This window comes from Chiloscyllium plagiosum, chromosome 35 (genome assembly GCF_004010195.1).
Source record: "Chiloscyllium plagiosum isolate BGI_BamShark_2017 chromosome 35, ASM401019v2, whole genome shotgun sequence".
Classification (NCBI taxonomy): Eukaryota; Metazoa; Chordata; class Chondrichthyes; order Orectolobiformes; family Hemiscylliidae; genus Chiloscyllium; species Chiloscyllium plagiosum.
In genome coordinates, this window is record NC_057744.1 from 14,502,961 (window position 1) to 14,520,113 (window position 17,153).

General features: G+C 38.8%; 1 protein-coding gene across 3 annotated transcripts in view; it reads left to right on the forward strand.

The window, feature by feature from the left end:
- snx19b (sorting nexin 19b) overlaps window positions 1–16,467 on the forward strand; it is a 161,607-nt gene extending 145,140 nt beyond the window's left edge. The window contains exons 11-13 of one of the 3 annotated variants that reach the window (XM_043676709.1): window positions 4,416–4,464; window positions 12,822–12,946; window positions 13,391–16,467. In XM_043676709.1, coding sequence (XP_043532644.1) covers window positions 4,416–4,464; window positions 12,822–12,884 — 112 coding nt within the window. In that variant the 3' untranslated portion in view covers window positions 12,885–12,946; window positions 13,391–16,467. The remainder of the gene's footprint in view (window positions 1–4,415; window positions 4,465–12,821; window positions 12,947–13,390) is intronic. The other 2 variants (XM_043676707.1, XM_043676706.1) reach the window with 2 other exon arrangements.
- The last annotated feature ends 686 nt before the right edge of the window (window positions 16,468–17,153 follow it).

Here is a 17,153-nt window from a genome sequence, read left to right on the forward strand (position 1 = left end):
TCAGCACTGCCTTCCTAACCTGCAATCTTCTTCCTGACCTCTCTGCCCCCACCCCAGTCTGACCTATCACCCTCAACTTGACCTCTTTCCACCTATCACATTTCCGACGCCCCTCCCCCAAGTCCCTCCTCCCTACCTTTTATCTTAGCCTGCTGGACAAACTTTCCTCATTCCTGAAGAAGGGCTTATGCCCGAAACGTCGATTCTCCTGTTCCCTGGATGCTGCCTGACCTGCTGCGCTTTTCCAGCAACACATTTTCAGCTCTGATCTCCAGCATCTGCAGACCTCACTTTCTCCTCGATGTTAGGCATGGACAGGATAGATCGAGGGAAATCATGAGGGCAAAACGGGGACATGAGATAGCTTTGGCAAATAGAATTAAGGAGAATCCAAAGGGTTTTTACAAATATATTAATCACAAAAGGGTAACAAGGGAGTGAATACGGCCCCTCAAAGGTCAGCAAGATGGCCTTTGTGTGGAGCCACAGAAAATGGGGGAGATACTAAATGAATATTTTGCATCAGTATTTACTGTGGAAAAGGATATGGAAGCTATAGACTGTAAGGATATAGATGGTGACATTTTGCAAAATGTCCATATTACAGAGGAGGAAGTGCTGGATGTCTTGAAACGGTTAAAGGTGGATAAATCCCCAGGACCTGATCAGGTATACCTGAGAACTCTGTGGGAAGCTAGAGAAGTGATTGCTTGGCCCCTTGCTGAGATATGTATATCATCGATAGTCACAGGTGAGGTGCTGGAAGACTGGAGGTTGGCAAACGTGGTGCCACTGTTTAAGAACGGCGGTAAAGACAAGCCAGGGAACTATAGACTGGTGAGCCTGACCTCAGTGATGGGCAAGTTTAGATTAGATTAGATTACTTACAGTGTGGAAACAGGCCCTTCGGCCCATCAAGTCCACACCGACCCGCCGAAGCGCAACCCACCCATACCCCTACATTTACCCCTTCACCTAACACTATGGGCAGTTTAGCAATGCCAATTCACCTAACCTGCACATCTTTGGACTGTGGGAGGAAATCGGACCACCCGGAGGAAACCCACGCAGACACGGGGAGAATGTGCAAACTCCACACAGTCAGTCGCCTGAGTCAGGAATTGAACCCGGGTCTCAGGCGCTGTGAGGCAGCAGTGCTAACCACTGTGCCACCGTGCCGCCCAATTGCCACCGTGCCGCCCAATCATGTTGGAGGGAATCCTGAGGGACAGGATTTATATGTATTTGGAAAGGCACAGACTGATTCTGGATAGTCAACATGGCTTTGTGCGTGGGAAATTATGTCTCACAAACTTGATTGAGTTTTTTGAAAAAGTAACAAAGAAGATTGATGAGGGCAGAGCAGTGGATGTGATCTGTGTGGACTTCAGTAAGGCGTTCGACAATGTTCCCCATGGGAGACTGTTGAGCAAGGTTAGATCTCATGGAATACAGGGAGAACTAGCCATTTGAATACAGAGGTGGCTCAAAGGTAGAAGACAGAGGGTGGTGATGGAGAGTTGTTTTTCAGACTGGAGGCCTGCGACCAGTGGAGTGCCACAAGGATCGGTGCTGGGCCATCTACTTTTTGTCATTTACATAAATGATTTGGATGCGAGCATAAAGGATACAGTTAGTAAGTTTGCAGATGACACCAAAATTGGAGGTATAGTGGACAGCGAAGAGGGTTACCTCAGATTACAACAGGATCTTGACCAGATGAACCAATGGGCTGAGAAGTGGCAGTTGGAGCTTAATTCAGATAAATGCGAGGTGCTGCATTTTATGACTACTTGTCATTTATGCACATCTGTTATGTTGAATGTTCTTTGGGAGGGAAGGAGATTAAAAGAGGCGAAGAAAGATTTTGTGAAACTTGAAAGAGTTCAGAAAAGATAGACAAGGATGTTGCCAGGGTTTGAGGATTTGAGCTATGGGGAGAGGCTGAACAGGCTGGGGCTGTTTTCTCTGGAGCGTCGGAGGCTGAGGGGTGACCTTATGGAGGTTTACAAAATTATGAGGGACATGAATAGGATAAATAGGCAAAGTCTTTTCCCTGGGGTTGGGGAGTCCAGAACTAGAGGGCATAGGTTTAGGGTGAGATGGGAAAGATCTAAAAGCGACCTAAGGGGCAGCTTTTTCAGGCAGAGAGTGGTACGTGTATGGAATGAGCTGTCAGAGGAAGTGGTGGAGGCTGGTACAATTGCAACATTTAAGAGGCATTTGGATGGGTATATGAATCGGAAGGGTTTGGAGGGATATGGGCCAGGTGCTGGCAGGTGGGACTAGTTTGGGTTGGGACATCTGGTCGTCATGGACGGGTTGGACCGCAGGGTCTGTTTCCATGCTGTACATCTTTATGACTCTATAAATAGCATCAATATGACCATATGTGAGATAATATTACCTGACATGGAATAAACTCACGTTTAGGGTCCTTTCAAATAAAATCAATAAAGAAATAGATCTAATCCATGTTATTCTGCCAAATCAGGTTGTAATATTTCAAATGTTGACTGTGCTTCAGTTCCCATTGTTTCCTCTTTATGTGTACCTAAAGTACATTAATTTTGCCAAGAAATAAAAGTTTTGTTGCCTTCATTGTTTATGGCCCTGTTGTTAAATATGTACGATTTGATTTGCATTTAACTTAAAAGAAAGCAGAAAAGGATGTCCAGGTTTCCAGTAGGGCACCAGTATATCCTGTGTTTACTTGATAAATGAAAGATATTCAGTGTTCTGCATCAGAAGTTAAAACAGCACATTTACCTCAAAGCAATCAATGTGGCCTTTGGTTCCTCTGCCCCACATGTATTTAGTTCCAGTCTTCCTTGCTACTATTCATTCTAACCAATGTAAACTTCAGTAGGGGATGCTTTAGCCTTCAATTTGGATGGACAGGAATCAGTTTTTGTAAATTGCCCATTCTGAGCAGACATACAAAATGGTGCAGAATGTACTAACTCGGAATTCGAGAACAATGGTGAATAATCATCGATACATAATTAATACCCAATACTTGTTGCAGTCTTAACCCAGTGATTATTTATATGTTGAAAATAGATCTTTTATTATTTTTGTAATCTGTAACCTTGATTGTTCATTTTCTCTTAGATTTCTATTCTTTATTCTTTCTTAAAATTGTCTGTATTCGTTTCACGTACTGATACTTTTTTATTTTGCCTTGCTTCTACTCTTTGGTGTACCTCTTATTTCCAGATTTTATATTTTGTCCTCACTATTTGGTTTAAAACCCTTTCTACTTCCCTTATTATCTGTTCACTAGGGATCACTGACCCCAGCATCAGGTTTAGGTGTAGACCTTTCCAATAATACAGTGCCAAACCCCCCAGAACTACCCCAACTGGAACCCATTTCTACTCTCAGTCTTGAGCTGTCTGTTTATTTCTCTGATCTTATTTGCCCTATTCCAATTTACATATGGTAATTATGAGATTATCTTTGAGATTTTCCTTAATTTTATGTCTAACTCCTCATACTGCAGAGCCTGTTTCCCTGAACAGCCTTTGTTGCTGCTTTCTATGTGAATCATGATGTTAGGAACTTCCCACTTCAAGTTCCACTCCCATCCTGAGGCCAAACCCTAGTACCCAGCAGGCAACATAGCCTTTTGGACTCTTGCTCATTGCTGCAGAAAACAATGTATAATAAAATGTACAGGATCCTTCCCCCTCCCTGATGCATTGCTGTGTCTGTAGTTCAGCCTCCAGCTTGTAAGTTTTTGAGCCAAAGTCGCTCGAGCTGCAAACACTTTCAGCAGATGTGTTTGCTGTAAACCACAATGGCTTCCACATGCTACACTGGTGACATATCATATCCCGTTAGTCTTAATAGGTTTTAATTAGCACCTCACTCTTCAATACATATATTTTATTAATGTGCCACCATTTGCTATACTGTTTTAAACCTTAGGAATTGAATAGACGTTAGCCAATTAGCAGATACTCAGCTTGCTTCTCCTCTGGTAGGAGAGTCCGAAACAATTAGTAGAGGGGGAGAAATTAAAACAAGCAAGGGAGGCCCAAGTTTATGTCCCACTTCCTGCAGAGGTGTGAAATAACATCTCTGAACAGGTTGATTAGAAAATATCTGTCACCGGCCAAACCCTGGATAAAATGTATAATTTAAACAGCAAATTCCAATTAAACAATAAATGTGGAGTACAAATAAAATTAGATATCTTGAAAGAGGTTAACAATTCCATGATTTGGTCAACTGCCAACACTCTATTGAAAGTCGCACTTACTACAGTCATTTTTCATATATTTTGGTATCTCGAAGAATGCAAAGGAGTTGATTAGTTCTTGTGTTCTATGGAAATTGTCTTTATAAATTAATAAGGTTGGTTACTCAACAATTTAAATATTACTGTTCTTGTTTTGATTTACTCCTAGATTTCTGACTGTGGAGCTTTTAAGATGGCCACCAGAATATGGGCAAGATGTGGGTAGTTGTACCAATTCCAATTCTCTATTCCCCCTCCCCCTCCCTCAAATTAGCTTAGTGGAAATTGAATGCTAAATCAAGTTATATCTTTGCATAGCACAAAGTGCCTTCAAACTAAACATTGACACTAAGGAAACCTGCTAATTATATCTACTAGAAAAGACAAATCTGCCCAATTTTTGTGGCATAACACACAAGCATGTCTTTAGTTTATGTGCTTTTTAATGACTTTCATTGCATTTTTTTACATTATTATCATGGCTTCCCGAGTGACTGCATGCGTATATAGAATGTGCTCAAATGTAAAGTCATTTTAAACTTTTTGGATAGCGTCCACAAGTCTTGGAAAGAAAGCCTTCTGCCAATTAAATCTGTGCGTTGGACGTAATTTACAGTAAATATTTGGCATGATAGTCAAGATTTCATTATTTCACTTATATTTTAATTGAAAATACTTTTCTTTGGACTGAAGCTAAAATTCAGTTGCATTCAAAGAACTGTCAAGATTTCGCACACATGCCTCCTCTCAATCTAAGTGGATCATATGGTGCAAATCTGTTTTTTGTTTATGAACCTTAGAGGACTGTGGTAGCATTTGCCTATCATATCCAGAATAAATTGCAATCTTTTCTATTTTCTCTGAAATCTTGAAGTGCACACCTACTACGTTGATAATGTTGAATTATATTTTGTAGTTCAGTGCCTGAAGGACTTTTTTCATTTCAATTTCTAGTAAAGTGTATTTCTCTTTAAGTTCAAATAGAATACTGCCATTTTACTTCTGGATATCATATCAGAATGATTTGAAACAGGATTGTTGGATCCTTAAGTATAAGTTGTTGATGTAGTACTCAACTAACCTTTGGACACTTCTGTAGTGAAATCTTGGTAAATGTTTGGTGTTAATTGTTAGATATAGAGACATTTGTGCGATTGTCACACTGGAACCATTATTGCATTGTCCTATGTTCTTGGGTCTAAGACTTGTTAAGGAAATGATGAGGGACTTCACAGTAAGCCTAGGCAATCAATACTGATACGAATTACAAAATGCAGAAAAATACATCTTTATCTCTAATACTGAAAATGACTTGAAACAAGTTCTTGTGGCAAACACCTTGATTAATGTTGATAAAACTCTACAGAGATTTTGTACTAACAAATTGAAGTGTAGCTTCTGTGAGATAAGACACGAGAATTCTCCCTTTGTTTTGGAAAGCATAGATGCCTGTTCCATGTACTTATTCTACACAAGACACTGAAGATTGATTTTCATTACAAAATTTTAATAATGTAGACTGCTGTTGAAGCAAAGAAATCTGTTATGCTGGACAGCTTTTATCTAAATTATTTATGTTAAACCTACAGTTTGGATTTCCTGGATGATGTGCTTAAGATCTTTATGCCCATTAGTTGCCAGTTACTGCCGTATCTGTCTACATATGAACAAAGCCTGCTCTCTTCCTAAAATCTATTTGCCCCGTTGAATGGCAGAGCTCACTCAATAAGCTCACTGCTGATCTGATTATAATCTCCAACTTCATATTCCCACCTACCTGTACTAGCCTTTCATTCTCTTGCTTAACAAGAATCTACCCTTGCTTAAAAAGATACAAAGACTCTGCTTCCATCACCTTTTGAGGAAGAGGGTTCCAAAGTCTCAGTGGGAGAAAAACAATTCTGCTAATGTCGTGCTTAAATAGATGATTTTTCTTGAAAATAGTGACCTCCTAGTTGTAGATTCTCCCATAAAAGAACACAACCTTTCATTTTCTGACTCATCAGGATCTTGTATGTTTAAATTTGGTCACCGCTTACTCGTAGAACACCTAGATTCCTCTACATCTCAGAGCCCTTCAATCTCCCACCATTTTGACAATTTTTTTTTAAATACTTCCTGCCCAAAAAGACAATTTCACATTTTCCCATATGATATTCCATTTGCCTGATCTTTGTCCATTCAATTAATCTATCTATATATTTTCGTAGCCTTCTTATTTCCTCTTCACACCTTATTTTTCTACCTATCTTTGTGTCGTCAGTGAATTTTACAATCATACCTTCAGTTTCTTATCTGTGTAAATTTGTGTAAATTGTAAAAAGTTGAGGCCAAAGCACTAATCTTACTCTTGATTATCAGCAAAGTAGTTAAAGGAATCATTGATAGTGCTATTAAGTGGTTCTTGCAAACAAATAACCTGCTCACTGATGCACGTTGAGGATTCCACTAAAACCACTGGCTTCCTTATCTCATTAACAGCCTCGAATTAAACATGGATGAAAGAGCTGAACTCCAGAGGTGAAGTGAGAGTGACTGCCTTTGACATCAAGGAAGTGTTTGACTGATGTATAGCAAAACAAAAGTCAATAGGAATCTGAGGGAAAACTCTCTACTGGTTAGATCAAACCTAGCACAAAGGAAGTCAGTTGTCTTAGCCTGGGACATCACTGCAGGACTTCTTCAGGATCCAAAGCCTAAATATTTTCAGCTGCTTCATCAGTGACCCTTACTCCATTATAATGTTAGAAGTGGGAATGATTGCACATGTTCCTCACTGTTTGCATCTCCTCAGATACTGAAGTAGCCTGTAACCATATGCAACTAGATCTGCACATCATCGAGGTGTGGGTTGGTAAATAGCAAGTGCATTTGTGTTGCACAAGCACTAGGTGATTGCCATCTCCAAAAAGAGAGAACCTAACTATGTCCCCTTGATGTACAATTCTATTTCTGTCGCTGAATCACCCACTGTCAATATCCTGGAGCTTACCATTGTTCAGAAACTGTACTGTATCCACATCGTCACAGTAATTATAAGAACTGTCAGATGCTAGAACCTGTGACCAGTAACTTGCCGCTATCTCCCTACTGCCATCAACCAGGCACAGGTCAAGAGTTTATTTGAATACTGTCCATATACCTAGATGAGTATAGCTCTAACAACAGTCAAGAAGCTTGACACCATCCAAGACAAAGCAGCCTGCTTGATTGGCACCAAAGCACCACCTTCAATATTTACTTCCTTCACCATCTATGCACAGGGGCAACAATGGGCACCATCTATAAGATGCAACACACTAACTCACTAAGGCTTCTCAGACAGCACCTTCTCAACCTGTGACTTCAAAAATTGAGAGCAATGGCTGGAGATACATGGGAACAATTCCATCTGCAAGTACTCCTCCACGATGCACATGTCCTGACTTGGAACTATACTATTGATTCTTCATCAGCATTAGTCAAAATCCTGGAACTACCTAACTATCAGAATTTTGGTTACCCTGTATAACAAGGACTGCAACTTCTCAGGAAGGCAGCTCACCATCACCTTCTCCATGTCAATTTAGTAATAGGCAATAAGATTAGATTAGATTAGATTTAGATTAGATTACATTACAGTGTGGAAACAGGCCCTTCGGCCCAACAAGTCCACACCGACCTGCCGAAGCGCAACCCACCCATACCCCTACATTTACCCCTTACCTAACACTAAGTCAGTCGCCTGAGTCGGGAATTGAACCCGGGTCTCTGGCGCTGCGAGGCAGCAGTGCTAACCACTGTGCCACCGTGCCGCCCATAAGTGTTGGTCTTGTCAGTGGTACCCATATCCCTTGGACAAATTCAAAAACGGCACAAATTATCCTCAGACTGCTCCAATGTACTGTCAACTTAATTGTGCCATTGATAAAGGCATATGAATTGATTAAAGAAAACCAAAGAACTACGGATGCTGGAAATCAGGAACAAAGACAAAAATTGTTGGAAAAACTTCACAGGCCTGGCAGCATCAGTGGAGAGAAAGCATAGAACTGTTTGAAGAAGGGTCAGTAGACAAAATTTCAATTCAGTTGTCTCTTCACAGATGCTGCCAGACCTGTTGGGTTTTTCCAGCAGTTCCTGTTTTTGATGGTTGTGTGTTGCAGGTTGTGTGTAGGCAGGGATAGTGGTAAGCACTATGGTCCATTTTGCTATCTGAATTTTAATCTTGATTATCTCAAGTGGTGCCCTGGAATAACAGATGTTCTGAAAAACATTGTAAATACTGATATCATCAAAGGTAATCTGTGTTAAGGAGATGCTCCATGAGAGACAAATTAATTGCTAATCGATTGGAGGCAGTATGTTGGTAATTGTAGTTTAGTAGATGTTTACATTCCACATTGTCAGTTGTTTGAAATTATTAAGGCTTTGAAGCAGAAGCTTCCCATCAAGTTAACTCATCTTTCTGACTTGAATTTCCACATTGCCTCGAGGAAAAAAAGAAAATCCAGACTTGTCTCAAAGGAGTGGCAATTGGGATAACATTAGATAACTTGGGGTTGTAATGACCGTGATTATAACTTTTTCTGGATGTCTGAGTAACTCCTTTGGGAAGGGAAACATAAGATTAGTTGCATCCAATTTAGATTATCCAGACTAAAAGTAGTTTTAACAGAAGAGTTTGGCATTTTAATGATAGTTAGCTGAATAGTGACAGTTCTGCAGAAAGTACAGACATTAGAGGCTCGTGTTTTTACAGCTTGTGTTTCAAGTTTTCTAGTTCCATTTTCATCAACGTAGATCTTGGGATCAGCCGTTACCCAGGCATTATCTTATCACATTCAGTTCCATTTATAGGTTGCTCTTATCCTTCTGTGCAGAAATTCAACATTTAGGTTCTGGAAAATTCTACTGTACAAAACAGGAGATAAAATTATATTTCAGAATTTAAGACTTATAAGAAAACATTTATTGAAAATACTTGGATAGTATAAGAACATTTTTTTTAATTTCTTCACTGCAACCACTTAAGGAACCATCAGGATTTATAAGCCAGTCTACACTTGGGATTAAATGATGCCTAACTTTGACAGAACAAAACTGACTTACATTTACCAATTTGCATATGCTAGTGTTTGCATGTCACTCCCCAAATATTATATACACAAGCTATTGTGTGAATGAATGAGTTCTTTGTTCTCAAATCATCAAAGGAGACAGACAATATATTCACTAGTTCACAGATCTTTATGAACACCATGATCAGAATTGGCATTTAAACATGAATGTCATATTAGCAATTATTTAGTGGAGAATGATATAATGAATAGAAATTGCAAAGGGAGTTCAGCGGCATCATGCGAGTTCACAATTAACTGGCTTCCCATTTAATTGCATTAGATGTATGACTTGTGGTTAGTTTATAATTTAAATGTTGGGTTGATGACAAGTTAACAGCAGTAAATATGTGTTCCAATGAAGTCTATCAACTTGTATTTAACAATTTTCCAGAATTTTCACAACCTTGTTCTCATGAGTTTGTGGTTGAGCTGGATGCTGAACTTCGTTCTGGGATAATGGTATTTTTTTTTGGTTGCAAGAGCAATGACCTGCCCTGTCCATGCCAGGCAAAATTCCTCTCTGATCGATTGCCTTAGGTAAATGCATTTTCTTCACTGGAAATTGTATCTGCATTAGCTGGATTAATTTTCTCTTCCCATACTTTTAAGGAAAACGTACATCAAAAATTTATTTAACTTCTTTCTCTGTTGTTTGGAGGATAAAGGGTCATTATCCAGATATGCACTTCTCTTTTTTTAAAGACACATACACTTCAACATTCAAGGATCCCTGTATGTAAAACTAGTTTAAGCTTGTGATACAACCTCCAGTACTAATAAAGTATTACCAGAACTACTAGTATAAACTTTGTGACACAAGCTTCTTTTTTGTGGCTAAATACAACTCAATATGTCCCAAACGTTCAAAGTTAAGATTAGAATCCCTACAGTATGGCAACAGGCCCTTCGGCCCAACAAGTCCACACCAATGCTCCGAAGAGTAACCCACCCACACCCATTCCCCCACCCTGTATTTACCCCTGACTAATGAACCTAACACTATGGGCAATTTAGCATGGCCAGTTCACCTGACCTGCACATCTTTGGACTGTGGGAGGAAACCGGAGTACCCGGAGGAAACCCACGTAGACACAGGGAGAATGTGCAAACTCCACACAGACAGTTACCCGAGGCAGGAATTGAACCCAGGTCCCTGGCACTGTGAAGCAACAGTGCTAACTGTTGAGCCACCGTGTCACCCCAAAATTTTATTGTCCAATCTAAGGGACACATGTTTGAAAAGTCAGCTGATCTTGGTGTCAATTATTGGTTTCCCATTTACTTAAGCTTACTAAAGCATTGGTATCCATTAATACATGGCTGTGATTTTCCTCCACTAAATTGTCAAATCTTCTTTCAGCAAAGGTCTTGCACAATTTTAGATAATTTAGATTAGTGATTTTGAGAAGATTTGTAGCTCAGGTTGATAAGTATGTAAGTTAGCTTGCTGAGCTGGAAGGTTTGTTTTCAGACATTTTGTCACTATGCCTAGGTAACATCATCAGTGAGAGTCTCCGGTGAAGTCTCTCTGCTGGTATGTCCCGCCATCTATTTATAGGTCTTGGTTTCTTAAGGTAGATAATGTCATTTCTGCTTCGTGTTTTTTCAAGAGAAGGTAAATGGGATCTAAATTGATATGTTTATTGATGGAGTTCTGGTTAGAATGTCATGCCTTTAAGAATTCTCGTGAGTGTCTTTGTTTCGCCAGTCCTAGTATATGTGTGTTGGCCCAGTCAAAGTCTTTCTTTGTATGTCTGTATGACTGGGACAACGCACGCAACCTAGAACAGGCGAAACAAAGACACACACGAGAATTCTTAAATGTATGGCATTCTAACCAGACCTCTATCAAAAAACACATCAGTTTAGATCCCATCTACCTTCCCTTGGAAAAAAACCGGAAATGGCATCACCCACCTTAAGAAACCAAGACCTAAAAATAGAGAGGTGGGACATACCAGCAGCACTTCACTGGAGACTTTCACTGATGATATTACCTAGTCATAGTGACAAAACGTCTGAAAACAAACCTTCCAGCTCAGTGAGATAATTTCATACTTCGTAATTTAGATTCCTTAACAAGTTGTTCTGAAGCTGTCACCTTGGCATATGTTTAGAAATGGTAAGAAATGCATTGTCTAAAGAAGCCTTCATGATTCCATTGCATGAGCTTTTTAATTTCCCAGAATTCAGTCTATTAATTCAGTTTTCAGGGCAGAATTAGTCTGTGCTTAGGACATTTTTCTTACATGTTGCAGAATTCTTCTGGGGATTATATTAATTTAATAAATTATTTTTCTCCTTTAGTTTTCCCAGCTGGATAAGTTTTGGGGAAATGTCACACTCTTTCTTAATCAAGTCCCTAAAAGGATGAAGTGAGTGGGTGAGATGGTGTTACTGGTCTTAATTGTGGCAAGTGTGTGTTAATTCACTTCAGACCCAAGTAAAAAATAATCAGAGTAATTTCTAAACAGTGAGAAACCAGGAACTGTGGAAAAATCCATGGAAAGCAATTCTGAAAAAAACTGAGCAATAAGAAAGGCCAATGGAATATTGATCTTAAACTCAAACAGGCTGTGGTACAACGGAAAGGAAGTTATATTTTATTTTTAGTCAGTTCTGGGCACTACTCCTCAGGAAGGATCTATCGCAGAATCATGTAAATGACGTATAGGCTGAAAGGATTATGTTAAGAAGTGGACTGCATAAACGTGGTTTACATTCTCAAGTGTAGAAGATAGAGGAGTGATCAAAGCAAGGTGTGTAAAATGATGAAAGAATTCAGTTGCAAAGATAGAGAAACTACCAACTCTGGAAGGTCAATTCAGAACGAAGCCTATTGTAAACTGCAAGTATGCAATTCAGTGTGAAATCAGGATGCAGTTCTTCAGACCAAGTTCAAATCTGAAGCTTTCTTTTCTGAAAGACTAAGTGGTATACCAATTGAAACTTACTCTTACATAATTCAAAGACATTTAATATAGGTATGATCAGGAGAGCAGATGGAGCTTATTAGGATGAGATGCAGATCAATCACGAAATAACGGAAGACCACCGAAGCAGGCATGTATGCTGAGAAAAATAATTCTGCTTGAATTTTTCATCAACTGCATTTTTACTCATTTCTTTTTGACTATCAGTTCTGAATACTTTTTATTATTGGTGAGTGATTCTAATTGGGAGTATTTCAACATTGCATTCTATGGAGGATCAGAGAAACATTGTGGTATAAGTGCAAACTTTCATGTTCATCAGATAGGGGCTTGTTTGCAAGATTGGCAATCTAATGTTATTTTACTGGACAGTCATGTACTTGCCAGACCTGAATTCACATTACATGAGTCTCTGAGTCAACAGCTCTAAATTGTAACATTTACAATGATAACTCCTGTGAGAATGACTAATTTTCCTTTGCAATTCTTCTGCATTGTTGTAGTATCTGTCTTATCATGAATCCCCCTTTTGTGTTTCAGACATCTGGTTTACTGCATCTGGGATCTGTTGCTGGAGTTCCTGGTCCCAGAAGCTTCCAGTGAGGAATTTCAAAAGTCTTTGCTTTCCTGTGCTTCTGGCAGTTCTGAGAAAGTACTGGGCTAAGGTGAGTGTCCTCTCACTGGAGTTTTCTTCTGTGGAATTAAAATAGAGATTCATCACACCTTCATAACAATCTAAGATGGAGTTTCTTCACTTATCTATTAAGAGAAAGCATCCGTGAGATCTGACAAAACCACTTCCTGCTATTATAATAGTCTTGTGAATCAAAATGGATCCATTTATCTGTCATGTCACTGATCATGGCAGTTGCTGCTTGAAAGAAGTCTGGTCTGACTTGTGATCCGAAATTTTCCCCATTGTTTAATGAACTCCCATGCAAACAATGCATTCTTCATTCTTCAAAGTTTTCTTGGGTAAAACTACTTCAGTTTTGAAGACTGCTAAGTACTGAACATTAAATGGTCCTTTTTCTGGAATTGTTGAATTTTGTTAAATTGTTAATAGTTGTAAAGCAGCCTGAACAAATTTAGCCTTTTCTCTCAAACAGTTCAAGAAATAATCACCATGAAGTGACTGAATACAAAGGAAATGTGTCACAAAAGCATCTCGTGGGCATAACTACCAGAGGTCAGATAAAGCAAAGTGCAACAACATCTTTTTGCACGACAATGTGCAAGAAAACATCCCATCTGAATTTTGTGCGTTATCTTCAGATATATAATAAAATTACTGCTCATAATAAGAGACTATTTATTGGAAGTCTGTAATGCATGATCAGACATCACCTTGCACTGCTTTGAGCTTTGTTAATCAGATATGATCTGAATCTGTGCACAGGTCATCTCAAGTGGAAATTAGGTGCTTTTGAACAGATGTACAAAGCAATTCAAAATGATTAGAATGTTGAATATTGCAGTAAAATGAGATACAGCATTTCTGCAAGGGTGAGTTTTAAAAGGCTTTGGATTCATTCAATGTTTTAAAAAGTTTTTGAGAAAGCATTCCACAACAAGCTTCTAAATCTTCCACCTCACAATTCAACCACATTTATACCTTTGCTGCTTTTGTTCTGGTTGAGCCAAGAAGGCCCGTCTCCACAACTGCACTAATGAACAATATTTCTTCATCCACTCCTAAAATAAAGATGCAAGCACTGAATAGCACAATGTGAATTTATTGCTTAGCGCTTCGGAGTATCAAGACCTGGAAATTTGTCCAAATTATTCCAGCTGTGACTGCATGAGAAATCCTCAGATATGCCATGGAAATTTTGCTTATGCCGTTAAACATAGAGTATTTTCAGCAGAGTAACTGCATGGAACAGGAATAGGTCTGATTTTTCTGGCCAAGTAACTGAAGAACTAAAGCTACACTCCATCCTCATTATAACCTGGTGCCTGAGAACTGTGCATTTTGGTAATGAATTTGCTATAATATGGCCTTAAATGTAAGAGAAGGTATCAAAATTAAGTTCCAATTTATTTTCTCTGAGAGATAGTTGGAATGAAAGCTTTACTTACCGAAATCCTAATTAAATACTACATATTTTCTTCTCTAATTTGTTGAACCACATAAACATTTTGCACATTTCATGCTTAAATTTAGAAGCTGAAGTTTAGGTGTGTGTTTATATTACTTAGGATAGAGCTTCTAAAGTATTGAGTACTTTGTTGTTGGTCACAATAGTAGTTTGGCTGCAGGCTTATCAGCCTTTTTAAGTAATTTATAAAGATGTGTTGCAATTTTTCTCATAGTATGAAAATTGAGATTCTCAATAATAGCTGTTTGAAATTTGTTTCACGTGTGTGTATATGTAGAACAGGCTGGAAAAACTGGTTGATCTTGTCTCCACTTTTCATTTCTTCGTGTATCCATCTGCTGTAGTAGCAAAAATGAATGTTTGTAGCTTATTTTATTAATTATTTATTTAAAAATGTGAATAAACTTGAAGTTGGAAGAAAGGCACCTTAATTAAATAAGAATGCTATACAGATTCCACATTAGATTTTAAAAGTTGCCTTTGTAGCCTAACAAACACTTATGCAAAATAGTGAATATCATCCAATCATAAATAAAATATTAATCCACAATCTCTTCTTTATTAATTATTCCCTTTATCAGCTATATTCTTGAAACTAACTCTCTTCAACAAGTTCTGCATAAAGTCTGAAGGAACTTGTGTCAATAACAGCCAGTTTCAAATCTGCAGAAATGTGATCTCTAAGTTCTGGAAAATTCAAAGAATTTCTCGGCTCTTCCACATTAAAAGAAAAAGCCTTTTCTTCTTCCATACACATTATAACCCAGGGACACAAAACTGAGACTCTCTCACACTCAAAAATCCATGCTATTAAGAACAGCAAATAACAACTGACTCCGTTTTCTAATATTCTCTCATCCGATGCTTTTCCTGTCCTAAATTCCGTCGTCTTCGGTCCATTCTTCTCCTGCCCACGCATTAGCCTCCGGAGTTGGAACATTGTTCTTAAAATGCTGCTTTCTGGTCTAAACTGATCCCTCAAGGAGCAATTTTTCTAGTCCTAAAAGCCCAGAGGTTGGAAGTGGTTGTTTCACTTTGTGGATGTAGTGCACAAAGCTAATTTCAATGACAGCAAGTTTTATTTCTGTGATCAACATGGCATTTTATGCTTAGTATGGGGGGTAAAAAGTCCACATACAATCGATGAGCATCATTTTGACCAAGTAATATGTTTAATTGCTGGCTGTTTCATTCTTCCAGCAGTTTATTCTGAGCAATGAATATTAAATTCCAAGGCAGAGCTGAGGCTTGAAACATTAAAGCCCACTGTGAAAGATTTCAAAATGTTGCGTGTTTTTTGCTCAGAGAATAAGTTGAACAGAATTGTCTTCATGTTTAAGGAGGAGGAAATTCTTTTCAATATCATGTTTGATATAACACAATGATCTATATCTATATTGCTGTCTTGCATTGCAGTTGGTGAGAAGCAAAAATCCTTTACACTGCATCTGATTGACACTTTTCCAGTTGAGCATAAGAGAATGCCACACTGGCAGATATACACTGTTCTTGTAAACATTGATGTTTCATCAAATTGACACATCAGTTCGACGCATCTGTTATCTGCCAGAATAATATTGGGTAACCATGGATCTGTTGTGTGTTTGTATAAATAGTGTATGTTTGACTGTAACTATTATTTGTTGTCCCAAACGTTTTAAGTGTTCACTGAGAGATCCCAGTTGTAAAACTCAATATTGCTGCTTCTAAGAATTGTGAATTTGCCAAACATAAAACATAGTCGTTGTCTTAATGTTAAATTAACAGGGTCAATTTTCACTGTTCCTGCTTGGAGAGGAACAGACAACAGCAGATGGTTGCATAATTGACAACCTGCCCATTGAAGTCAATAGGAAGGAAAGTGATGCAGAATGTAAAACAGGTGGTGAGCTTATTGCCACCCACTTCCCACTCAGTAAGAGCAGTTAAAATTGATCCCAATAATTCGGCTCAAAATCTCTTTAGAGTACTTCCATGATTTATAATGCCTAACTGTCTATAGAGGTATGTATGGAGAATTATACAGTAGAATTTTGTAAAAAGATAATTCATTATGTATATTGTGCATTAAAATTCTATAGAATAAAAAAATTCTCTGATCTTTATTTCCTCAATATTTTATAATCAAATCATTGTGAACACTATTACAAACAGTGGCCTCGAATTTTGTTCTTAAGATGAGGATGTAGAATTGGGAATGTCCACCTGCATTTTTGATTTTTTTTTATGGGGTCTGGAAGGACAGGCTGATTTGGAGCTCAGGCCAAGTAACTAAGGAAAAACCAAAGAAGCTGCCTGATTACTGAGGCATGCTGGGTGGAAAGCCTGTCTGGAAGATTTCAGCACTCTCACCTCTCTTACTGTCATCCCCCTCACTCTGTATGCCCCATTCATGCCAAACGATGTCCCTGTATCCAATCCCCTGGCCCTTCTTACCTCCATAACGACCTACCTATTTCCCATGGTCATTATATACCAGATGCAGATTCGAGAGTGTGGTGCTGGAAAAACACAGCAGGTCAGGCAGCATCTTAGGAGCAGGAGAATCAACGTTTTGGACATAAGCCCTTCATCAGGAATGCAGTTTCTCCTGCTCCTTGGGTGCTGCCTGACCTGCTGTGCTTTTCCAGCACCAGACTCTTGACTCTGATTTCCAGCATCTGCAGTCCTTACTTTCTCCTATGCAAGATGCACCCAACCATCTCTTTTCTCGCCCTGTGCTAACATTTTATACCTCGCATTCATCCTCTCTTGCCCTTCCCTACACATG